Consider the following 27964-nt stretch of genomic DNA (forward strand, 5'->3'; position numbering starts at 1 on the left):
TGAAGAAAAAATTGACTACATAACTTTGTATAAATTTAATGAGTTATAAATCACCATAAACACTATAACGCCTAATTCAAAATGTCGTCATCAAATATTTTAATGTACAATAAAAGTAATATATTCTAATAAATTCAAAGTTTGATTGCATCTTTTAGTTATTTGAGAATACGATTACTAAAATATATCATCTCTTCAAAATCATTTGAAGTATTTTAAATATATTCGCAAAGTCTAGCATTAAATTGGAATGAATGCTTTTGTATTGTATTTTTTATGTATTTAGCAATAATCTCAAATATATTTATTTATTTATTATCAAATCATATCAAGGAATTTATTTATGTAAATGTTTTTTTTTTTTAAATATGGTAGTATGGAGATAGTGTTCAAAAGTCATTACAATGATTTAAATTTTTGTTGGTAAATTAAAGATTGATAAATACGTAATTATTAATATTTAAATGATTAAATTATCCTTTAAAATTTTAATTAAATTTTATTGTAACGATTATATTTAATTATATATTTTTGAGTTTACATTTATATAAATGTGAGTTTAAATATTTTTGTTTTTAACTTAATTAATCAATTCTATTTGTTTATTGTCACCAGAGAGACTAATACATTTTAATATAATTATTAATTTATTTTATTTAAATTAAATAATGTTCAAGAATCATACAGATAATTAAATTTCTATTTCATAAGTTAGTATTAGTATAATATCTATTATATATTAATTAACAAATGTTTTTATTTAAGAGTTATATATAATTTCAACATCAATTCAATATTCTTTATTTTATCACTCATTTTTGTTATAATTTAAACATAAACTCAATATTTATTATTATATCACACTCTTTTTTTTTCAGTATCACTAATATATTGAGAAGTCCTAACCATTATTCTGCAACATTGTAACATTGTTTGATCCATTTTATTTTTTACTATTCAAATTAATTGTTGTTTGTGTATACTAATATAGAATTTTGAATGTTTCACGGCTTTTGGTATATCCATTTTGTTTTGATATATGAATAATCATGTGTGGCTCTTCCCATTTCACTCATTTTTTATTTAATTTTCATAGTAATCAATATTAATAAATTATGAATAACGATTATATTAAATAACATTAATCAACCTAATAAAAATAAAAATGATATTAATCATAAAAATAATAATTTTTCAAAAATTAATATAAAATAATAATATTATTTTTAAAAGTTTTTTCCGCTAAATAAATTGACAGGTTAACCTTTTTGTTTTCCAACTCTAATTATTAGCCACAAGATTATTTACATTATACAAAGTCCTGATATCACGTTTTTATAACCAATGATTCTAAAATAAATGCACTACCATTTATTTATGTCATTAAAACCTGAAATCTTATAATCATTACACTGCCTTTTATTTATTTCTTTACCAACTATCCCACGTTTCCAAAAATAAAATCTCTACCTTCTAATAGTTTTACACCAATAAAATATTTATAATTAGTTCAATTAAATAGACAATTTTTAATAGATAATTAATGTAATTTATGGTAAAAAAATATGATTTTTTCAATAAGTAAATTATTAATAAAAACGGATCATTATGAATAGTTTTAACTATTTATTTGGAATTTTGAATTACCCCGTTTATAGCTATTTATTCAACTTTTTAATATTAATATTATGGTTGTCATTTATAATAACCATAATATATATTTCGATCATTTGAGCTAGACAACAAACTTTTTGCATAGACAATCTTCATTCATTTATTACAAACATTTCTTTACCAACAAATTTTATTCAAGTGAACAGGACGAGTACAAACTTCATTCATTTATTACAAACATTTCTTGTAGTACAAATTTCATTCATTTATTACAAACATTTTTTGTAGTACAAACTTCATTCATTTATTACAAACATTTCTTGTAGGTGGACACAGTTTAGAAACCATCATGAGCAATTTGGAAGGCAAGAGCCATGCCGTCTGGCATTTTGGTGGTATGGAACTTAAGCCCCTCCACAGATGGTGCCGTCTTACCCCCTCCTCCGAAAATGATGTCGATCAAGAAACCACTAACCGCAACAAACAACAGACCTACCACAGTTGCAGCCACGAACCCTGCCAATGATACAATGAACACACCTAGTTCCAATTCTGCGACTGCCTCTGTCACTGCCCCTTCAACTACCAATTGAACGGCAAAGGCGCCAATCTCTGATAACACCGATAACGAGTTGGACAGCACAGCCTCGATCTTGTGTTCTGCAGTAAATATGTCCCATACCATCAATCCGGCGGTCACCACCAACACTGCAATCCCAAGTCCTCCACTTGCCAATTCAGATTTTGGGATTGATGCTCTTCCAGATTCCTCGATGATACTATTATACACCTGTGATTAGTTGGATAAATTATATAAATCCTTGTGTTGCTTTACTGTGTAAATCATAACGTTAATATATAAATAGTGCAAAAGTCATATTTTAATATCGGAAAATATGTACTATATATTGTACACCTGTTACTTTGTGAATGCATACCTCGAGCTTTTGTGCATCTTCCAGGAACTCAAATTCACCTTCATAACCAAGCTGGTTCTTATGTCTGTAGGCAATCAACAGTAAAATTGTTGCTTGTTATCCTTGGTATAAATATTATTTTGAAGATAATTTTCCTAGAATTAGTGAATATAAGCCAAGGAGAACAGAGCCTTACTTCTCCACAAGGTCGGGAAATTTGATGCCTTCTTGCTTGATCATCGTGGAGTAAGCTTTAGAGAAAGCTCGAGCTGAGCCACTCTTACACTTGTCTGTGTACTCCCACATACATTGCTTGTACTTGGTCACTTCCTTTGCCAAAAGGCGTTTCTTAGATATGTTTTCAGGGTCGAGCTCCGCAAGTTCAGTAACCAAGGAGTCAAAGTGAGTCTTAATTTTGTCGATACAAGTCACTCGTAAGCTACAGTTCCTAATCATTTGCATACTCATATTGATCCCATATTTAATATAATCGACGGTTTCTTTGGCAATGTCGGCCTTCTTCTCGTCTCCCTCAAACTTCTTATTAAAATTTTCAGCATCCTGAAGCAGGCTTACGACTTTATCATGAGCTCCATTGCATTCTTTCAGGTATTTGACACGTTCAGGCTCTGACTTAATTTTTTCCATGAGTCGCTCTTCTTGATGCAATAGTAACGCAGCAAGCTTGCTCAGTTGCGCATTGTCCAACAACATCACAACATCATCGTCTCTTAAAGCCATTATTGAGCCGAGTTAGCCTGTCTCATTTCAAAATATGTACTTTTCAGTTATCATTAACATAATTTTTCATAATACTTACATTATTTCGTACCACCACCAAAAGGCTTTGCCTTTACCAACTAAAGTAGATGACATACACTTATTTTTAACGGGGAAATCTTACATATAAAGGATCCAGTTGCCCTTATCATACATACTAATACTATATATACAGTTATCAGTAGGGCTATAAACAAGCCGAATAATAATACTGAATATTGCAAGGCTCAGCTCGCTTCGGTAAAATCACGAGCCGAGCTTTTTCGAGCAGAATATCGACCGAACATAAAAAATTAAGGCTCAGCATCGGCACCGCTCGGTTGGATCTCGAGCCGAATATTCCGAATATCTGGAGCCGCATCAAGCTTTCAGGTAAAAATAAATGAGTAAGCTTTCAGTTTTGCGGGTGGTCGGATGGTTTGTATGGTTTTAGTTTAAAAAGCTGATTACAAAAACCTCAATGAATTTATGAATCTATAACATGAAAACTAAAATAAATTGAAGATAGAATTTAATACAGAACAAGAAATTGTAGTAAATTTATAAACCACAGAAGAAGAAACTGTAGTAAATTTATGAACCTTCGAAGAAAATTGAAGAGTGAAATGTGTGTTATGGATAGCAAGAAAGAATAACACTTCAGATCTGTTTTAAGAAGGCAGGGAAGAACAAAGATGAATAAGTTCTTCAAGACCGTCTAAATCATACAAAGATGGAGTTCGAAGATTGTGAAGAAAATGGATGGAATTTAAAGATTGTGAAGACAATATATTAAAGGACGAAGAATCAAAACAAAGAAATAAAAACTAAATTGAAAAAAATTATAATAAGTTAAGATAAGTTGAAGAGGATAGATTGTTGGTTGAGTTAAGTAATCCAAGCTTAAGATAACAAAATACATATACTAGTAACTTACAAGTTATGTCAAGGAAACTGTTATGTTTTAAGGACGGGTGGATTGAAATTTCAAATACGAGTAATAAGCTTTGAGGATAACTGCTGTTTATATAGAAAAAAAAAATAATGGAATTAACTGTAGTAAGTAGATAGCATTTATCACGTGCTTTAAAACTGTAGTCGGTATACAAGGATAGCATTTAACAAATTATCTATTTTATTTTAGGAAAATGATTAATAGTGCGAAATTTTTTTATACAAAAACCAACGAATGCTGTTCTCCTTTCTCACCGCTTATCCCATTGCACTTTTTTGAAATAAAGCCTTGCCGCCTCGATGCCGGAGTATGATTGAATGTGCTGGTTTGAATAATGATTGAATGTGATTATATGTGTTATTTGGGCTTCCAGTCCCATACATGTCACACACTTTTAATATCAAATATAGCTTCCAATTGGTGTGACCAGGGGTGTGCATGGATCAATAACCAAACTAAATTGAATCATATATATGGTTTGGTTTGGATCTTAAAACTATTTTATTAAAACCGGTTTATTTTTTTAAAATCAGTTTATATATGATTTGGTTCGGTTCTAAGCCGATTTTTCACAAAAACCAGTTTTAACAAAAAATCAATTTTAAACCGGTTCTCTCAAAACTAATTTTTATTTTCTTTTAAAAAACCAGTTTTGAAAACTGGATACCCATATAATTGAGTTTGTAAAATATGGACTTTTTGGGTTGTACCGGTTTTGAAAACTGGATACCCATATCCTGCTTTAATATGAAAAGTGGTAATGGTTCAGTTTTTAAAAAAGCAATTTGGATTATTCAAAATTGGTTTCCGGTTTTTATTAAATGGTTCTTATGAACCGAGTTTTTTGCACAGCCCTAGGTGTGACATAACTATTAAATTTTGGATTCTGTTGGTGTGACATTAGTTTTAAAACTGACTTATGAGTTGCAATTTTTTTATGCAGATATTGTAACAGGGATTAAGAAGATGTTGATACCAACTGTAATTCTGTTTCATAGACTCTTTTTTGGCTCTATGGTTCTCAATTACATAAAGGAATTATATTACATTGAAACAAGTAATTAAGAAGGCTGCACTTAAAAGAAATTAAATTGACGTAATAAGGCTATTGAACTTGCTGCTAGCAATGGTTCCAAACATGTCAAATGTCACTGAAATTACAATGGAGTTTAAGATTCTCATTTGAAGTTCAAACTGATGCAAAAATGTGATTACATTATAGTTGGAGAGTACAGATTATTTTCTACTTTATCATATAAATTTGTATTGTTTATTAAAAGATATGGAATGTAGATGGGTGCTCTTTGACTTGTAATTGTATTGATGTCAAAAATTATACCATGTTTTGAATGCAACAAAACTTAAACCTCTCAAACTAGAAAAACACAGTAGATGGAAAATGACATAACATACCAAAACCTCAACCAAGAGAAGAAAGAAAACATATCATAAAAAGTACAAAAACTTAAAAAGTAATTATTCACTTCCAACTACAAAGATGGTTCTTCATTCATTTGATGTTGTACCTACAAAAAATTACAAAGATTTTGAATGAAGGATTTTATATTAAAAATTTAATATATTGAAACAAAATAAACAATTAATACCTGTGAAAGTTCAAAATATGGTCCATTTTTTTTAGAATGATATGAAACCTAAAACATATTTATATTAAATGAGTTGTTTCTATATCATAAATGTTCAAGTAAGAGTAAAGAGTAATAAATTAAATTTTGATACCTGATTTATTTCATCAAGATGTTTTTGATTTAGACAAATAGGAGCTAAATTAGTCATAGTACTGTAACTATTCATCCATTTTGTATACTCAGTATTTCCTTGAATGCTTTCCTGTGTTTCAATTCCATCACCAAGTTGAGATGTGAAAAATACTTCAGGTTCTTTATCATGTATTCTGGATGTGGATATGCCCTACAATAAAAAAAACTCTTAAATTTGACATATCAACTATTACTATTATATCAGTAAACATTATAAATTTCATGCTCACCTCTTCTTGATCTTTATTTTTTTGGCTGCATTTTTTAGTTTTTTTTTTGTGCAAGCTTCTTCTTCACAATTTGAACAATTTTAGAAGTTTTTCTTTTTAAAGGAGGACGCCCTTTACTTCGAGTCACTTTTGGATCAAGAATAATAGTCTGGTTTTGAGTTGGAGTATCTTCTTCTACAGTTCTAAGAGATGATTCTTTACACGCTAACTCAATTTTCAATTCTTTAATCCAATTCATCACTTTCAATAAATCATCTTCACTATTTATCTTTGTTGAAGCAATTTCGTAAAAGGCATCACAAGCTTTATCAACACGCTGCAATTCAGATTTTTTAGACATATTATCTAAACCACATTTAATAAGTCTATGTCTGCGATTTACATCCTTCCTCCATCGTGCCATAATTGTTAGGGATTGAATCTGTTTTTCCTCTGAGCTTAAGCACACAAAGGATGTGCTTGCATACAATACCTTTAAATTCAAACAACCAACATGTGCATTTAAACAAGAAGTCTTTTTCATTGAAGAATACCATGAACCCAATGTCTTTCATCTTGTCGTGCACTTTCTTACTCGCTGTAACGCAAAATATGGAATCTAATCCCTCCAATTTATCAAAACATGCATGGCAATACATCATCGAAGCAATTTCGAATTGGAATTCTTTGAACTTTGCATTGGTAAATGCTTTTTGGAATTGGACCTCAAAGCCAAAGTGACTTACACAAGCAATAATTGTATTAAATGACCTGAAATCAGCCATACTCTCCTTTTCAATTTTATCTTTCAATGCATTATCGTATTGTTCAACAAATTGCTTCAATGTTGTCTTTGAGTTTACATATCTATCAAAAAATGAGTTCATACTTTCACTTCGTTGTGTAGTTGACATTCCAGCCCAAAATATGTCCCTAACATATATAGGAACCCACCGAAGCCTCTCATCAAATAACGCTCTCAGCCATTCATTATCGTGTAGTTCATAATACACAGTCATATGTTTCCACCTCATCATAAAATCACTTTTGCTTATAGAATCATATACAATATCATGCAAAAGTGTTTTAATTGACTCATAATTGGAATATCTACCAAACTTTTCTGTAATTTTTTTCATTAAATGCCATAAGCACCATTTGTGTCGAGCCTTCGGAAAGACAGTCTCAATTGCATTCTTCATTGCTCTATCTTGATCAGTAATTATGGCATTTGGAGCACAAAGGTGCATACACACTAACCATGTTGAGAACAACCAAGTAAAAGTTTTAGTATCCTCATTAGACAATAGAGCACAACTCAACAACATAGATTGACCATGATGATTTACTCCAACAAAAGGAGCAAAGGGCATGTCATATTTATTTGTTAAGTAAGTGGTATCAAAAGTTATGACTTCGCCAAAATACTCATATCACTACAAGAAATCTTCTCCCCAGCGACATATATTAGCGACGTGGAAAACACGTGGCTCAAAATTTCCTATAGCGACGTGAAAATCACTTTGCAAGGTGTTTTTAAATATTAAATAACTTTTTAGCCATAAAGTAATCTGAAGTCATGCATTGGGTTATGTGAAAAAAGGTTGTGACGTGGGATACACGTCGCTACATTAAATTTATAAATTAATTCATTAAAAGCCATAACGTTCACATGGGGGGAATATTCAAAATTTTAAAAATTTGGTTGTGACGTTAGAAACACGTCGCAACATATAGAAACCAAACACAATGCTCCACTGAAGTGACATAGTGACAGCTTTGCAGGCAGAGACATTAATTAATGTTACCGTTGCCATGTTGCGACGTGTTTCTCACGTGGCAAATTGCGATGTGATTCTCACGTCTCTACATTCTATATTTATGTACCCAATTCACTTTACTCCACCACCATACAAGAACACATTCATTTTCGTTTTCCTCTGCAAAACCAAACCCAGAACCACAACCTTCTCTCCCAAATCCAACCCTTCTCTCCCAAAATCCAATTGAAATACCAATTCAATCCCAAATATTTTTTTTATATCAAAGGTAATTAAGGTTACATCATTATTTTCTTATAATTTCATTCTATATTCTGTTTTTAATTTTTGATTTTTTTTTTATAGATTTAGTAGATTGAAGAAGGTGGAGTAGATTGAAGAAGGAGGAGTAGATTGAAGAAGAGGTAAGTTATTTTTTTCTAATGTAGTATATTTTTAATAGGTTTATTAGGTTATTTTTGTATAGATTTTAAAGAGATAAGTTTTTTAATAGATTTATTAGGTATATTTTTTAATAGATTTATTAGGTTATATTAAAATAAAATTAGATATGTTTGTTGTACTAATAAGTTCTAATGTGGAATCGTTGAAAATAAAATTTGTATCGTTTGCTGTATTGAGTATGAATTATGGGTTATGAATTTGAAGTAGGTGTTAGAAACATATCTAATAGAGTATAAAATATCTAATAGATTCGGTCAAAAAAAAACATATCTAATAGATTATATTAAAACTATTATTAAAATTATTATATATTAAAATATTATTAAAACGAATTTTTTGTTTAATATTTTACAATATATAAAATAGATTAGTATAAATATTAATATAATTTTAAAACGAATATATATATATATATATATATATATATATATATATATATATATATATATATATATATATATATTATAAAGTTTTCATTTTTAAGAATATAGTATAGATATATATTACAAAATTCTCACTTTAAAAAATAGATTATTATAACTTAAACAAATCTAATATATTCAAAACTAATATAATAATGATATATATTATAAAGTTTTTATTTTTAATTTTTATTATATATATCATTTATTATAATGAGTAATATTATACTATATTTAAAAAAAACAAAATATATATATATATATATATATATATATATATATATATATATATATATATATATATATATATATATATATATATATATAACATATATAAAAATTCAGTGTTAAATCTATTATATATGAACAAAATAAAAAATAAAAATAAAAACTGTTTTTATTAAATATATCATATATATATATTTAATAAAAACAGTTTTTATTTTTATTTTTTATTTTGTTCATATATAATAGATTTAACACTGAATTTGTATATATGTAATAAAAACATAATATGTATGTGTTTGTATATTTCAAAACATAATAGTAATATTTCTTATTTCTTAATTTTATTACTATATATGTAAAAAAAAACATAATAGTAGTATTTTTATTAAATAATATTTCCAATATGTGTAGTTTAAAATGTGTAGTTAAAAAAATAATATCTTTACGGTTAACATATGTTTAATATAACATGTGTAGTTAAAAAATATTAGTAGTATTGTTATTAAATAATATTTTTAAGAATAGTAAATATTAACTAGTATACGTTTAAGAATAATATTAAGTTGATTAATATTACTAACTCAAAATGACAATGATTGTATAAATATGCAGTATGGAATATTATCGGTATTATCGTAGTTGGATGTACGATAGAACATTTCCAAGAAGAATGAGACTTAAACCCAATTTTATAGTAGGAGTTGAAGGGTTTATCAGTTGGGCGTTTGCTCAGGAATTATGTCGAAGCGAAGGAGGAGTTAGGTGTCCCTATCTTAAATGTGAATGTAGACCAATAATTAGTGACCCACAGGAAATAACATCTCATTTGCTTATAAAGGGTTTCATTGCAAATTATTGGGTTTGGACGTTTAACAGTGAAGAACTGCCTAGCAATGTACCAGAGACTAGCAACGCGCGTGCTTCAAGTAGTCGGCCGCCTATGGAATATAAGGAAAATTTTAATCTGATTGGTGACATGGTTGAGGATTCTTTTGGTGTGAACGTGACCTATGATCAACCTGAAGATTTTGGTGGGGAAGAGTTGCCGAATAAGGAAGCGCAAAATTTTTATCAGTTGTTGAATGAGATGAATACACCGTTGTTTGATGGATCGTCTGATTCAAAGTTATCAATGTGTGTGAGATTATTTCCGCCAAGTCAAATTGGAATGTTCCTTATCAGTGTTTGGAATTCTTCTAAAAGTGATGTTGGACTCAACTGCAATGAAAGACAACTTGCCTACAACATTTTATGAAGCAAAAAAGTTGGTGTCGAAGTTGGGCTTAAGAGTAATAAAGATTGATTGTTGTATTACGACAATGAGTTTGGTACTCAAGATGGATTGTTGGAGGAATGTAAGTTTTGTATGAGTCCAAGATATAAAGTTCGCAGTAGAGCCGTTAACACTAATTAAGACCGTGTAGTAGTAAAGTCCATGTTTTATCTTCCGATAATACCAAGGTTAAAAATAATGTTTACTTCAATGCACAGTGCAAGTCAAATGACATGGCATCACACAAATAAAACAAGTCCAAGCACTATGCGGCATCCATCTGATGGCGAGGCATGGAAGCACTTTGATCGAATACATCCTGATTTTGCCGCAGAACCTAGAAATGTCAGGCTTGGATTATGCTCAGATGGTTTTACTTATGTTCAAGCGTCGGGAAGTATGCATTCTTGTTGGCCAGTTATTGTAACCCTTTACAACCTCCCTCCCGAGATGTGCATGACAAAACCATACATGTTTTTGACGTGCGTCATTCCAGGACCTTTGAGTCCAAAAGCAGGAATTGATGTGTATTTACAACCTTTAATTGATGAATTGAAGAGATTTTAGATTGGAGAATGGACTTATGATGTATCACGTAAACAAAACTTTACAATGTGAGCTTCCTTGATGTGGACCATCAACGACTTTTAACATATGGCATGTTGTCTGGTTGGGGTACGCATGGCAAAATGGGTTGTCTGCATTGCATGGGAAACAACAAAGGGTTCACGTTGGCTGAAGGTGGGAAAAGCTCGTGGTTTGACTGTCACCGCAGATTCCTACCACGAAATCACTCCTATAGAAGAAACATGACAAACTTTAAAAAAGATGTACGAGTGAAAGATTTGCCTCCGCCTCAATTTCCACCATGGGCTATATGGGAACAAGTTAGTGAGCTACCTAAATTTACAGTGTAACACCCCTTACTAACCCCGCGGCAATTTAAATAAATATTCAGAGTACATGAAATAAGGGTGCCACAATTCATAATAAACAACATCATTCAGTCATGTCATGCATTCACTGAGGTAATCATCATAAATTAAAACGTTTCATGTTAACACAGCGGAAAATTATTCAACGGACTAAGTTTAACATCTTTAAAACTTATCCTTCAAACGAAGTAGTTACTGAACCCGACGCAGGAGTGTCAATAACCATACTTCCATTTATTTCAGATATTTCCAAATTCAACCTCTTAGCACAATCCAAAGAAATAAAAGAATGAGTTGCTCCAGTATCAATAATCGCAACTAAAGGTGTGTCATGAATAAAACACGTACCTTTAATTAGTCTATCCTCCGGAGTAGTCTCTGATCCAGACAAAGCAAAAACCTTTCCTCCAGCTTGATTCTTCTTCAGTTTAGGACATTGTGGCCTGATGTGACCCTCTTCACCACAATTGTAACAAGTCACAATCTTCTTCTTACAATCAGCGGAAACATGACCCACTTCTTCACACTTGAAGCACTTCTTCTGGTTCAGCTTGCACTCATTCCTACGGTGCCCGACCTCACCACAGTTATAGCACCTGACAAAAGCACTAGAGTCTCCCCCACTAGGCTTCTTCCAACCACCAGTCTTTGGATTACCTCTACCATATGGCTTACCCTTATCCATAGGCTTCTTCCCTTTTCTATCAACTAACTCGCGAGAGTGAGATGATTTCAGCTTGAGATTATCTTCTTCGAAGATCCTACTACAGTCCACCAAGTCTACAAATCTCCAGATCCTCTGATATCTGATACCCTGCTTAATCTCATCACGGAGACTGTTCTCGAACTTGACACATTTCGAGAATTCACTAGCTTCATCATTGTTGTAGTGGACGTAGTACTTTGCCAATTCAACAAACTTCGAAGCATACTCTGGTACTGTCATGCTACCTTGAACTAGTTCTAGAAATTCAATTTCCTTTCGACCTCTTATGTCTTCAGGAAAGTACCTTCTCAAAAATTCTCTCTTGAACACAGCCCAAGAAATAGCCACACCATCAGCTTCCGGTTCAGTCCTGGTGGCCATCCACCAGTCGTCAGTTTCTTCAGACAACATGTGAGTACCATATCTCACCTTCAGATCTTCAGCACAATCGATGACTCTAAATATTCTCTCGATCTCCTTAAGCCACTTCTGAGCACCTTCAGGATCATGCGTGCCCTTGAACAATGGAGGATTGTTCCTCTGAAAACTGTTCAGTTGTCTGTCAGCACCAATCGCAGCTCCATTGGCATTTCCTCCCAGCACACCAGCAATCATGCCCAGAGCCTCAGCAATAGCATCATCGTTTCTTCCTCCTCTTCCAGCCATTGTTCTGCTTAAATCACAACCAATTTAATCAGAACAGAAGTATCGACAGTTAACTCTTACTAGTCGCATACACAGGAAAAACAAATTAACACTAAGACTCTGGTCATAACGACCGACTATGCTCTGATACCACTATTGTAACACCCCTTACTAACCCCGCGGCAATTTAAATAAATATTCAGAGTACATGAAATAAGGGTGCCACAATTCATAATAAACAACATCATTCAGTCATGTCATGCATTCACTGAGGTAATCATCATAAATTAAAACGTTTCATGTTAACACAGCGGAAAATTATTCAACGGACTAAATTTAACATCTTTAAAACTTATCCTTCAAAACATCAAAACATAACTAGAGTCATAATCATAAACTCTAAATCAATCGCGTCCCCAGTGTTACAACTACCAGAGCATGACACCTGACACTAACTAAATACTGACTCATGAGCTAATCCTCACCGAGTCGAACAGCCGCTATCCTCAATCTGAAAATGACAACATGTAAGGGTGAGTCTAATCATAATTAACAAATGTTATAAGGTTATAAAGTAATAACACTTCACAGTTGCATTATTCACCCAATTGTTTCATAAACAGACGTTCAAAACAAGTCAAACAACAATCAACACATCATCAACATTTACAACACTGGAATACCTCCATTCATGTTATAAATTATGCATATGTATGAACTGACACTATGCATGTGGTACCAACATCATCAAATGGGAATAACCCATGACCGATCCAACATCATCAAGATACGGCCCTGCCAGCACAGATTCCACACAGTGGGAATCATGCCCTTCACTGATCCAACACACCCTTATGGATACAGTATCATCAATGAACATGAATGAATGCAAAATATACAACATACTTATACCATCATCATCATCATGAACAATATCATCATCATCATCAAGTATGTTCATATATATTAACATCATTCAACCACAATTCCTTCATCATCATATAGAAAAGCATACACGTATTTGAACCAATCATCATCCTCAATAAGAAATAGCATACATGTATTTTCATCATTTTAAAACCAATCAATCATCATTATATAGATTATTCTATAAGGTTCGTTCAGCTCGAAACGGCACATCAAACGGACTAACAGTTAAAAAGTTATGCATCGTTACACTTTTTAAACAAAAGTCCCAAACATCAACAGCACGCGGCGCCAGCTTGGTTCGTGGCGCGAACTGAGCGTTCCAAAAATCCTTGGATCTCTGCCAAGCTATTCGCGGCGCAAACACCTGTACGCGACGCGAAACGAGAAAAGGTTACGCCTTCGCGGCGCCAACACGGGTACGCGGCGCGATCTGTGCGTATCACAACTTCCTGGCATTCTGTCCACCTGTTCGCGGAGCCAACCCTATGCACGCGGCGCCAACCGGCGATTTCAGAAACCCCAACCTGTAGAAAACGGCATTCTACACATTCCAAACTCATCCAATTTATACCAATACGAACCTAGAGAAGTGGAATGCACAAACAACACAAAATACACCTCATAATACATCAATCACACATCAATTGAGACCATAACAATACAAACATCATGGATTCAAACATAGGGATCAAACATCATACAATTTGACTCAATCCTTAAATCTATCATATGACTCAATCGACCCGAATTCTACATCTATTCAGTATTATCAACCCCTAACCCGATAATAGATGATAATCAGACAAGTCCCCCCTTACCTTAGACAAATTTCTTGGTTCTTGGTCTCTCCCTCTACCGTTCTCCTTCACGTTCCTCGTTCCCCACTTCTGTTCTTTCACGCTCTTTCTTTGTTTTCCCCCAAATCCAAATGTTTTATGAAAACAATAATAAAATTAGTAAAAGGATTATTAAATCACCCCCTTCTTTTACTATTTCTTCCTATGGCCCAAATGCCATAAACCATTATTTATTCATTATTTTCACAATATCCTTAATAATTCTAATTATTAATTCAATATTCCAATTAAATTAATATTAAAATTATACGGGCGTTACAACTCTCCCGCACTAAAAGAGTTTTCGTCCTCGAAAACATACCTCAAGCAAAGAGTTCCGGATACGAATCCTTCATCTAACTCTCTAGCTCCCAGGTAACGTTTCCATCAGCTGGTCCTCCCCAAGCTACTCTGACTAAAGCTATTTTTTTATCCCGCAATTGCTTCAGTCTTCTATCTTCAATCCTCACAGGCAACGTTTCAACTGTTAAGTTGTCTTTAACCTGCACATCATCCATTTGGATCACGTGGGACGGATCCGAAATGTATTTCCTCAATTGAGACACATGAAATACATCATGCAAGTTGGCAAGCATCGGCGGTAACGCAATACGATATGCCACTTCTCCCACTCTTTCCGAAATTTGAAATGGTCCAATAAATCGCGGAGTCAACTTCTTTGACTTCAAAGCTTGACCAATACCCGTCATAGGAGTAACCTTCATAAACACATGATCCCCCTCTTGAAACTCAAGTGTCTTCCTCCTTTTATCATAATAACTTTTCTGGCGACTCTGAGAAGCTTTCATCTTCTCTTGAATCATCTTAATCTTCTCCGTAGTCTGTTGTATAATTTCTGCTCCAATCACATCACTCTCACCAGCTTCGTACCAACACAGTGGAGTTCTACATCTCCTACCATACAATGCCTCAAACGGAGCCATACCTATACTCGAATGAAAACTGTTGTTGTAGGTAAATTCAATCAAAGGCAGATAACTATCCCAAGCACCTCCTTTTTCTAACACACAAGCACGTAACAAATCTTCTAACGACTGAATTGTCCTCTCAGTCTGTCCATCCGTCTGTGGATGATAAGCAGAACTCAACCTCAACTTAGTACCCAAAGCCTTCTGCAAACCTTCCCAGAACTTAGACGTAAATCTCGGATCTCTGTCTAACACGATACTCGAAGGAATACCATGCAGACTCACTATCTTCTCAATATATAATTGAGCCAACTTTTCCATTGGATAATCCATTCTTATCGGTATAAAATGTGCAGACTTCGTCAATTTGTCCACCACGACCCAGATAGCTTCACAATTCTTATCAGTCCTCGGCAGACCCGAAACAAAATCCATCGATATGCTATCCCATTTCCACTCAGGAATAAACATCGGTTGCATAAATCCAGATGGCTTCTGATGTTCAACCTTTGACTTCTGACAAGTCAAACAAGAATACACAAACTCAGCAATTTCTTTCTTCATTCCAGGCCACCAAAACAGCTTTCTCAAATCATGATACATCTTGGTAGCACCAGGATGAATACTTAATCCACTACGGTGTCCTTCTTCCAAAATACGTCTTCGAAGTTCCGAAATATCAGGAATACAGACTCGGTCACCAAACCTTAGTATACCATTCTCGTCAACTCTGAATTCACCGCCTTTACCTTGGTTAATCAAAGTTAACTTATCAATTAACTCAACATCAGCTTTCTGACCTTCTCTGATTTCTTCAAGAATACCGCTAGTTAGCTTTAGCATACCCAATTTAACGCTAGTAGGAGTACCTTCACACACCAAACTCAAATCTCTGAATTGTTCAATCAAATCCCATTCCTTCACCATTAGCATAGACATATGCAAAGTCTTCCTACTCAATGCATCAGCAACGACGTTTTCCTTACCCGGATGGTAATTCAAACCAAAATCATAATCTTTGAGGAATTCTAGCCACCTTCTCTGCCTCATATTCAACTCTTTCTGATCAAAGAGATACTTCAGGCTCTTATGATCACTGAATACTTCAAATCTCGAACCATACAGATAGTGTCGCCACAACTTCAAAACAAACACCACAACTGCCAACTCTAAATCATGAGTCGGATAATTCCTTTCATGCACTTTGAGTTATCTCGACGCATAAGCGACTACTTGTTGATTCTGCATCAATACACCACTTAAACCCATCAGTGATGCATCACAATAAACCACAAATGATTCTGTCGGATTCGGCAAAATCAAAATAGGAGCACTAGTCAACCTCTTCTTCAGTTCTTGGAATCCTTCTTCACATTTCACATCCCAAACAAAGGCCTGACCCTTCCTGGTTAATTTAGTTAATGGCAATGCTAACTTTGAAAACCCTTCAATGAATTTCCTGTAATAACCTGCAAGTCCAAGAAAACTACGGATTTCGGAAACTGACTTCGGAGCTTCCCACTGAGATACAGCCTCTATCTTCGTAGGATCAAAAGCAATACCATTCTTAGAAATCACATGTCCAAGAAAACTGACCTCTTCTAACCAAAATTCACACTTCGACAGTTTGGCAAAAAGTTGCTTTTCTTTTAACAACTCCAACACAGTTCTGAGATGTTCTGCATCTTCTTCCTCACGCTTAGAATATATTAGGATATGATCTATAAACACCACCACGAACTTATCGAGATAAGGATGGAAGATCCTGTTCATATATTCCATAAAAACACCAGGTGCATTAGTAACTCCAAACGGCTTAACCAAATACTCATAATGCACATACCTTGTCCTGAAAGCAGTCTTCTGAATATCATCGTCTTTCACACGAATCTGGTGATACCCAGACCTCAAATCAATCTTACTAAATACACATGCTCCAACCAGCTGATCCATTAAATCATCAATCCCCGGTAATGGATACCGATTCTTGATAGTAACCTTGTTCAATTGTCTGTAATCTACACACAGCCTCATTGAACCCTCTTTCTTCTTTACCAGCAACACAGGCGCACCCCACGAAGAAACACTAGGACGAATGAATTTCTTCTCAAGCAATTCTTCTAACTGTTTCTTTAGTTCAGTCAACTCAGACGGCGACATACGATACGGTGCCATCGACACTAGACTAGTTCCCGGAACCAAATCAATAGAAAACTCTACTTCTCTTTCTGCTGGCAATTCATTCACATCTTCTGGAAAAACTTCTGGAAACTCACATACCACTGGTAATTCGCTAATCGCCACTTTATCTTTCAAATCCATCAGTGCAAACAACATAAATACAGTTGCACCATCTCCTATAGCCTCATTCACCTGTCTAGCTGTCATTTCTAGATTCTCACGACTAACCTCTTCAGGAAAAATTACCGTCTTCGCAAAATAGTTGATTTGAACACGGTTGAATTCCAACCAGTTCATTCCCAGGATTACATCGAGTTGTTTCAACGGAAGGCACACTAAGTCCATCCCGAATTCTCTACCAAAAATGTCAACCGGATAATTCAAGCATGTAAACGAAATAGTTACTGAACCCGACGCAGGAGTGTCAATAACCATACTTCCATTTATTTCAGATATTTCCAAATTCAACCTCTTAGCACAATCCAAAGAAATAAAAGAATGAGTTGCTCCAGTATCAATAATCGCAACTAAAGGTGTGTCATGAATAAAACACGTACCTTTAATTAGTCTATCCTCCGGAGTAGTCTCTGATCCAGACAAAGCAAAAACCTTTCCTCCAGCTTGATTCTTCTTCAGTTTAGGACACTGTGGCCTGATGTGACCCTCTTCACCACAACTGTAACAAGTCACAATCTTCTTCTTACAATCAGCGGAAACATGACCCACTTCTTCACACTTGAAGCACTTCTTCTGGTTCAGCTTGCACTCATTCCTACGGTGCCCGACCTCACCACAGTTATAGCACCTGACAAAAGCACTAGAGTCTCCCCCACTAGGCTTCTTCCAACCACCAGTCTTTGGATTACCTCTACCATATGGCTTACCCTTATCCATAGGCTTCTTCCCTTTTCTATCAACTAACTCGCGAGAGTGAGATGATTTCAGCTTGAGATTATCTTCTTCGAAGATCCTACTACAGTCCACCAAGTCTACAAATCTCCGGATCCTCTGATATCTGATACCCTGCTTAATCTCATCACGGAGACTGTTCTCGAACTTGACACATTTCGAGAATTCACTAGCTTCATCATTGTTGTAGTGGACGTAGTACTTTGCCAATTCAACAAACTTCGAAGCATACTCTGGTACTGTCATGCTACCTTGAACTAGTTCTAGAAATTCAATTTCCTTTCGACCTCTTACGTCTTCAGGAAAGTACCTTCTCAAAAATTCTCTCTTGAACACAGCCCAAGAAATAGCCACACCATCAGCTTCCGGTTCAGTCCTGGTGGCCATCCACCAGTCGTCAGCTTCTTCAGACAACATGTGAGTACCATATCTCACCTTCAGATCTTCAGCACAATCGATGACTCTAAATATTCTCTCGATCTCCTTAAGCCACTTCTGAGCACCTTCAGGATCATGCGTGCCCTTGAACAATGGAGGATTGTTCCTCTGAAAACTGTTCAGTTGTCTGTCAGCACCAATCGCAGCTCCATTGGCATTTCCTCCCAGCACACCAGCAATCATGCCCAGAGCCTCAGCAATAGCATCATCGTTTCTTCCTCCTCTTCCAGCCATTGTTCTGCTTAAATCACAACCAATTTAATCAGAACAGAAGTATCGACAGTTAACTCTTACTAGTCGCATACACAGGAAAAACAAATTAACACTAAGACTCTGGTCATAACGACCGACTATGCTCTGATACCACTATTGTAACACCCCTTACTAACCCCGCGGCAATTTAAATAAATATTCAGAGTACATGAAATAAGGGTGCCACAATTCATAATAAACAACATCATTCAGTCATGTCATGCATTCACTGAGGTAATCATCATAAATTAAAACGTTTCATGTTAACACAGCGGAAAATTATTCAACGGACTAAGTTTAACATCTTTAAAACTTATCCTTCAAAACATCAAAACATAACTAGAGTCATAATCACAAACTCTAAATCAATCGCGTCCCCAGTGTTACAACTACCAGAGCATGACACCTGACGCTAACTAAATACTGACTCATGAGCTAATCCTCACCGAGTCGAACAGCCGCTATTCTCAATCTGAAAATGGCAACATGTAAGGGTGAGTCTCATCATAATTAACAAATGTTATAAGGTTATAAAGTAACAACACTTCACAGTTGCATTATTCACCCAATTGTTTCATAAACAGACGTTCAAAACAAGTCAAACAACAATCAACACATCATCAACATTTACAACACTGGAATACCTCCATTCATGTTATAAATTATGCATATGTATGAACTGACACTATGCATGTGGTACCAACATCATCAAATGGGAATAACCCATGACCGATCCAACATCATCAAGATACGGCCCTGCCAGCACAGATTCCACACAGTGGGAATCATGCCCTTCACTGATCCAACACACCCTTATGGATACAGTATCGTCAATGAACATGAATGAATGCAACATATACAACATACTTATACCATCATCATCATCATCAACAATATCATCATCATCATCATCATCAAGCATGTTCATATATATTAACATCATTCAACCACAATTCCTTCATCATCATATAGAAAAGCATACACGTATTTGAATCAATCATCATCCTCAATAAGAAATAGCATACATGTATTTTCATCATTTTAAAACCAATCAATCATCATTATATAGATTATTCTATAAGGTTCGTTCAGCTCGAAACGGCACATCAAACGGACTAACAGTTAAAAAGTTATGCATCGTTACACTTTTTAAACAAAAGTCCCAAACATCAACAGCACGCGGCGCCAGCTTGGTTCGCGGCGCGAACTGAGCGTTCCAAAAATCCTTGGCTCTCTGCCAAGCTATTCGCGGCGCAAACACCTGTACGCAACGCGAAACGAGAAAAGATTAGGCCTTCACGGCCCTAACACGGGTACGCGGCGCGACCTGTGCGTATCACAACTTCCTGACATTTTGTCCACCTGTTCGCGGCGCCAACCCTATGCACGCGGCGCGAACCGGCGATTTCAGAAACCCCAACCTGCAGAAAACGGCATTCTACACATTCCAAACTCATCCAATTCATACCAATACGAACCTAGAGAAGTGGAATGCACAAACAACACAAAATACACCTCATAATACATCAATCACACATCAATTGAGACCATAACAATAGAGACATCATGGATTCAAACATAGGGATCAAACATCATACAATTTGACTCAATCCCTAAATCTATCATATGACTCAATCGACCCGAATTCCACATCTATTCAGTATTATCAACCCCTAACCCGATAATAGATGATAATCAGACAAGTCCCCCCTTACCTTAGACAAATTTCTTGGTTCTTGGTCTCTCCCTCTACCGTTCTCCTTCACGTTCCTCGTTCCCTACTTCTGTTCTTTCACGATCTTTCTTTGTTTTCCCCAAATCCAAATGTTTTATGAAAACAATAATAAAATTAGTAAAAGGATTATTAAATTACCCCCCCTTCTTTTACTATTTCTTCCTATGGCCCAAATGCCATAAACCATTATTTATTCATTATTTTCACAAAATCCTTAATAATTCTAATTATTAATTCAACATTCCAACTAAATTAATATTAAAATTATACGGGCGTTACATAGAGATAATGGCAAAGCATGCCGAATTGAAGGATACAGAGTCACGCACAATTGGACAAAAAGAAGTACATTTTGGGACCTCCCGTATTTAACATAGTGATGGATGTGAAAGGCAAAACAAAAGATAATGAGAAGGCCAAACAAGACATGGAACAATGGTGTAACAGAAGAGAGCTGGAGTTGAAGCCTCTATCGAATGGAAAGTTATTAAAACCCAAGGCTTGTTTCACTCTGACTTCCCAAGAAGCTAAATCTGTTTGTCGATGGCTAAAATATTTGAGAATGCCCGATGGGTATTTATTGAATTTATCAAGGTGTGCTGACCCTAACACTGAGAAGTTGCATGGAATGAAAAGTCACGATTGTCACATTTTTATGGAACAATTTCTACCAATTGCATTTGGCTCGTTACCTAAACATGTTCTTGATCCACTAACTGAAATTAGTCAGTTTTTTAGAGATATTTGTGCGTCAGCTTTAAAAGTGGAAGGCATCATGAAGTTGGACCAAAACATTGCAATCATTCTTTGTAAGTTGGAACAAGTATTTCCGCCTGGTTTCCTTGACTCCATGGAACATTTACCTGTGTATCTTGCATATGAAGCTTTTCTTGGTGGACCAGTTCAATATAGGTGGATGTATCCGTTTGAAAGGTTCATGGGTGATTCAAAGCGATCAGTGAATAATAAAGCAAGAGTTGAAGGTTCTATATGTGCACATTACTTGCATCGAGAAACATCACATTTTTCCAGTCATTATTTCAATCACTTGATGTTAACTCCTAAAACCATACGGAATCTGGTAAATGTCAACCAGAGGAGTCAATTCACCTTATCAGTATTCGGTCTTCCAGGTCGACCTTCTGGAAAGAATAGTGTGCATTGGTTTACCCAGAAATAAATGCAATCCGCACATGTCCATGTCTTGATCAACTGTGTTGAAGTTAAACAATATCTTGAGTAAGTTTACCCAAAATTTTTACCTTTGTTGACAATGTCTGTATACCAAACTTATTAAACTTATGGTGTATATTTTGTAGGGAATTTAACGATGCCTATTTTCATAGTACCGGTGTACAGTCAACATCCGGCGTCATTCATGCTCAATTTCCCTTATGGTTCAAGCAAAGATTGTCTCGCGTGTTTCCACCAACTCCAGAAATACTCCATTTGAGAAACTTGGCAGAAGGCCCTATCCAAAGCGCAAATGATTGGCACACATACTTCGTGAACGGATATAAGTTTCACACTGAGGTATGGACCGAAGGGGAAAAAACCATAAATAGTGGTGTATTTGTAAAAGGAGTTACAGATGGCGGCGAAGACGACTTTTATGGAGTTATTAAACATATCTACGAGTTGGTATACAATTACTTGGATTCAGAAAATAAAGTTATCTTGTTTTATTGTGAATGGTATGATCCAAGTAGAGGCACAAAAATAGACAAGTCATACGGTACTGTTGAGATTCAAATGAACCGAAAATACAAAGAGTGTGACCCTTTCATAATGTCAATTATTGTTAGGCAAGTTTATTATGTACCTTATCCTTCATTTGTAACACGTAAAAGAGGATGGTGTGTTGTAATAAAAACAAAACCGCAAGGTCATACTGAAAATGGCGATCAAGTAGAAGATGTTGCCTATCAAGTTGATGATGTTGATCAAATTAATGAAGTGGTTGCAGCTGAAGACATTACAAGTTTTTCTGATACAACTGTTGAGGGACATCAAGTTGATGCATCTATATTGTTGGTTGAAAATAATTTTGATGAAGAGAATGATGAAGAGTTTGAATCCGATGACAATAATGAAGAGAATGACGAAGAAAATGATGAAGAGTTTGAATCCGATGACAATAATGAAGAGAATGACGAAGAGAGTGATGAAGAGAATGATATGGATAACAAAGATGAAGAATAACTAAACATTGAATGTAATATCTATTAAATATCTATTTATATGTTAATGAATATCTATTTATGTGTTAATGAATATCTATTTATGTGTTAATGAATATCTATTAAATTTGTTAATGAATATATATTGATCTTTATAAATTTATTATCTTTGTTGATGAATAATAAAATAGGTAAAATGCCACCTAAGAGTAAAGATAGTGGTAAGAAGAAGTCCCAACTTCCGAGGATAGTAGTATGTGACGCGTCTCAGTTGGCCGTGTGTCCCCCCCATTAGAGTCGTTTTGATCCTATGTTTTTAGCCAGTACTCAGGCTTTTACCCCATTACTCTCCTCCCACACATTCTCGTCTAGGGTACCTGCATCTTTCTAGTACTCAGGATCTAGTTTGCCTTTCCCATCGACTCAGATGCCGCCATCCTTCCAGCATAAATGGTGTACCCTCGTCCTTCCAGCATAAGTTACATCTTTATTCATAATATATTTTACTAATTATTTTTAATTATATTATTTAGGCTAAGGAGTTGGGGAGAAAACCATTGATGCCTGAGTTGCTTTCGAGGACCCGAACAAGGAGGTCGGGAGGTTTTGTCGACGAGCGCACGAGATTGTATCTTGTAAGTAATGAAATTTATGTTGTTTATTTTTTGTAATTTAATAAAAAAAATTGTGACGTTATTTTCACGTGGCAACCTATTAATTGTGGCGTGAATTTCATGTGGCAATTGATAAATTGCCACGTGAAAATCACGTGGCAAATCATAAGTTATGGCATGAAAATCACGTGACAACTTTTTCATATATTTTAATTTATAGTATGTACATGTTTATTTAGTATAATTAAATATGCATGTAAATATTAACTTAAATTTTTTTATTGAATATGTGTGCAGGATGAATATGATAGATTGCTTGCAATTTTTCTGGAAAATAATCCTCAATACATGCCAGCAGAGGGGGAGCCGCTTAACACTGATGTTGATCACTATATTTGGTGTGAGGTTATTAATGAAAAAGGGCCTAATGGTTGCTTTTTTGGGCTGGAAATTTGGCGTCCAACTATAGAGCTGGTGATTGCAATCTGTTTCAAAGAGTTATGGATGGAGAGGGAGGATCGCGTCAACCAAATCTGACACGGGAACAAACTGAAATAGTAAGGCAATTGGCGAGACGCAAAAATGAGGCCCTGAGGCAGCAACAAGCGCAGGAGATGGAGATTATGCAGAAGACGCAATCTGATATGGAGCAACAACATGCGCGGCAGATAGAGGGCATTCTGAAGAAGCAAGCTGAGATGGAGGAGCAGATGAGACGATTTATGCAAGGTGGTGGAAATTACAGTAATGTTCTTGATCAAGAGCCGGAGGATGACGGAGTGGATGATGATTTTAATCCTGATAATTATTTTCCGAATGATGATGATGCCTCTTAAAAACATTTTGTATTTTATTTGTTTTAAATTTATATTTATGTAACTTATTCTACATTTTAATTCATTAAAATATCAGTTTTAAATTTTTAGTTTTATTTAATTGAATTTATTATATAAAATTTATTATATGAATTTATTTTATAAAATTTTATTATATAAATTTTATTATATAAATTTTATTTTATAAATTCTATTATATAAATTTTATTATATATAAATTTTATTATATAAATTAATTAATTTATTATATAAAAATACAATTATACCTGCGTTATTTAATTTTTTTTAAAAATAACATTCAAAGTAGCGACGTGAGACCAATGTCTCTATAAAAGTCAATATCACAGTCCCCCACACCTGCCACACCTGCTCTGCGTGCAGCGAGATGTTCCACGCATAACTTTATTGCGACGTGGGAATCACGTTGCTACCTTCTAACGTGTTTTCCACGTCGCTACTGAGTTGCCACACGTGCTCCTGCGACATAGCAACACACGTCGCTATTGTTTGATTGTGACGTGATTTTTATTGTTGCGACGTGGCATCCACATTGCTACAGAGCAGTTTGTTTTAAGTGTATGCAGTCCTATATCTTGTATCAGTCCAAAATACATTACGTAACCAACTCTCATCATCCACATCCATTACATAATAACATTGATTATTTTTCTTTTGCTTTCTGACAAATATTTTTGTATTGCTTCTGCATCACCTGTCCCAAGTCGTATTCGTCTTACTTTGTCTATATAGTTTCTACAGTATTTTTCTCCAAATGTAAGATCCTCATACCCATTCGCTTCAACAACTAAAGATCGAAAGTTTCTGCTTACATTAGTTCCAGCTTGATCATTGAGTTCTAACCTTCTTCTCATCTGAGACCCCAAATTTTTTTTGGATCTAAAATATCGTGCTTTGTTTGGACTTAGTTCATGATTATGCTCAATAACAACACTTGAAACTATAACTGTCCCGTTTAAATGCATACAAGTATTCAATCTCGCCTTACACTGTGTTTTTGTAATAGGATTGGGCTTCAATGGATTTTTTTATAGACTCACATACTTTCTTGCTACATGCCAAAGTAAAATATTTTTTTCCATCATCTCTGTTTTTTGAACTTATTTTAGCAATTCCAAAACCTATATGTCGAGCATAGTTCTTATAATACTCAATAACTTCATCTTCAGAAGTAAATACCATACCAACACTAGGGATATCTTTTTCATATGTGTCATTGACTTCTAAACAATCAATATCTTTTTGAGTTTCTTCATTTTTTTCCACTTTATCACAAATTTCAAATATTTTTTGCACTAATGCAATAAATTCAAATTAAATAAAAAACTATGTTAATTGATTAAGATACTTAAGTAAATAGAACATCATTAAATTCATACAAAACTTTCGTAAATAAGTACACAAAATAGAAACTAGTGGTAATGATAAAATACTTACTAGTAATTGAAATTGAAGCTAAAGCAGAGGTTATTAGGAGAAGCTAAAGATGCAGCTTTTCATCAATACAAAGGGATAAAGGATGAATATGAGAAATTATAAATGTAATTTTTCACAAAAGAAGGAAGGAGTAAAAAATGTTAGTTTACTGGAAATTGGAAAAAAAGCAAATCGTAAGCGGTGTGGCGGGAGTGGTATACATGGGTTTTAATTCTATTAGAATTATATTATATATTAAATTTAATTTGTTTTTTAAAATGTAAAATAGTGGCGCGTGGAATAAGTCATTGAACACGTGTTCGTGAAAATTCTTGCAAAAAGTAGTCGTACTATTTAGCAGCTCTGTTTATTTTATTTTGCTTCTTTAAGAAAAAAACAAATTATCTATATCTATATCAATCTTTATATATAAAGATTTGATGCTAATTACTATGACTTGTTTGGGTTGAAATTTTTTTTATCAAATATATCATCAACTAATCACTATGTGCTATATAGGATGCTACCAAACAGGTCATAGTTTTTAGTTTATGACCTCTTTGATATGTGATATTTGGACACTTAAAATTATGGTGTGTTTGGTATCTAAGAATAAATTAACAGTTGCTCTTCATCAATACAAATGTCCAATACTATATGTTAACAAATTGTTCTTATTTGATATGATAAAATTTCTAATTTCCCCCTAAAATACGACATTGCTAATTTTTTTCAAATATAATTTGAGGGTAAATTAATAATTTTATAATAAAATAATGAGATATATGTTTCTTTCCAAAGTCATTATTGCAACAATACACTTTCCTTTTTGCATCTACATTTTATCACGTCTGTATATATAGAAAAATATGTAAACCTAATTTTCTTGGTCTTTATCGCTGTTGTTTATACTAACAAATCAAAATCAAAAAGTTTATACACGTTAAAAAATTACTCCCTTCTTCCCAATTTGTTAGTCAACTTTGAATAATGATTAATATTTTTGAATTTTGGAGTCATAATTAACACACATAACTTAACTTTGAATCAAATTTGATAAGATGATACTAAAGTATACTTAAAATACTATATGTCCATATATTTTTTATTATATATTATACAATTTAACTATGTTAATTATGACTTCAAATTTCGAAAATGTTAATCATTATTCAAAGTTGACTAACAAATTGGGAAGGAGGTAGTTTTAATTTGCACTAAAATGAGACCTCCCTCGACTGGTTTTCATTCGAAAACCTTATTTTCGACCCGTTTTGATTCGAGAACATATTTTCCACCCATTTTCATTCTAGAATATATTTTCGACCCGTTTGCACCCGAGACCATATTTTCGACCCGTTTCTACCCGATGCCATATTTTCGCCCCGTTTTCACTCGGGACCATGTTTTCGTCCCGTTTTCACCCGAAACCATATTTTCGACACGTTTTCACCCGAAACGATATTTTCGACCCGTTTTCATCTGATACCATAATTTTGAACATTTTTCACTCGAGACCATATTTTCGTTCTGTTTTCCCTCGAGGCCATATTTTCGATCCGTTTTCAATCCAGACCATATTTTCGACTCGTTTTCACACGAGAGCATATTTTCTTTTGGTTTTCGTCTGAGACCATATTTTCGACTATTTTTCACCCAAGACCATCATTCTGGCCCATTTTTCACTTGAGACCATATTTTCGATTCGTTTTCGCCCGAGACCATATTTTCAACCTGTTTTCACCCGAGTCCATATTTTTGGCCTGTTTTCACTTGGGGCCATAATTAGCTCCTCGAGACCATATTTTTGATCAGCTTTCACCTGAGAGCATATTTTCCTCTTGTTTTCTCCCAAAACCATATTTTCGGCTTGTTTTCACCCAAGACCATGATTTCACCCCATTTTCACTCGAGACCATATTTTCGACATGTTGTTACTCGAGATCATATTTTCGATCCATTTTAACTGGAGACCATATTTTTTACCTGCTTTCACTCGAGAACATATTTTTTACACATTT

General features: G+C 34.3%; 1 protein-coding gene and 1 pseudogene across 2 annotated transcripts; both read right to left on the reverse strand.

Moving 5' to 3' along the window:
* Positions 1–1824: 1824 nt before the first annotated feature.
* Positions 1825–4362, reverse strand: LOC131599485 (uncharacterized). 2 transcript variants are annotated; one of them, XM_058871818.1, is made up of 4 exons: positions 4228–4362; positions 2728–3289; positions 2553–2616; positions 1825–2404 (listed from the first exon to the last, which is right to left on the reverse strand). In XM_058871818.1, the coding sequence occupies exons 2-4, from the start codon at positions 3270–3272 to the stop codon at positions 1952–1954; spliced, it is 1062 nt and encodes a 353-aa protein (XP_058727801.1). In that variant the 5' UTR covers positions 3273–3289; positions 4228–4362; the 3' UTR covers positions 1825–1951. The 2 variants fall into 2 exon arrangements, with proteins under 2 accessions (XP_058727801.1, XP_058727802.1); XM_058871819.1 differs by lacking the exon at positions 4228–4362 and adding an exon at positions 3893–4077.
* A 1373-nt stretch (positions 4363–5735) lies between these two features.
* LOC131597676 (protein FAR1-RELATED SEQUENCE 4-like) lies at positions 5736–27804 on the reverse strand (annotated as a pseudogene).
* Between the last annotated feature and the right edge of the window lie 160 nt (positions 27805–27964).

Source organism: Vicia villosa, linkage group LG4, assembly GCF_029867415.1.
Source record: "Vicia villosa cultivar HV-30 ecotype Madison, WI linkage group LG4, Vvil1.0, whole genome shotgun sequence".
Classification (NCBI taxonomy): Eukaryota; Viridiplantae; Streptophyta; class Magnoliopsida; order Fabales; family Fabaceae; genus Vicia; species Vicia villosa.

Bases quoted from the DNA above. Each gene is read 5' to 3' on its own strand.
- LOC131599485 (XM_058871818.1), bottom strand. From the start codon at position 3,272: ATGGCTTTAAGAGACGATGATGTTGTGATGTTGTTGGACAATGCGCAA. The intron at 2,617-2,727 runs GTAAGGCTCTGT...GATTGCCTACAG, and splicing joins TTTCCCGACCTTGTGGAGAA to ACATAAGAACCAGCTTGGTT. The intron at 2,405-2,552 runs GTATGCATTCAC...AACTAATCACAG, and splicing joins AAGATGCACAAAAGCTCGAG to GTGTATAATAGTATCATCGA.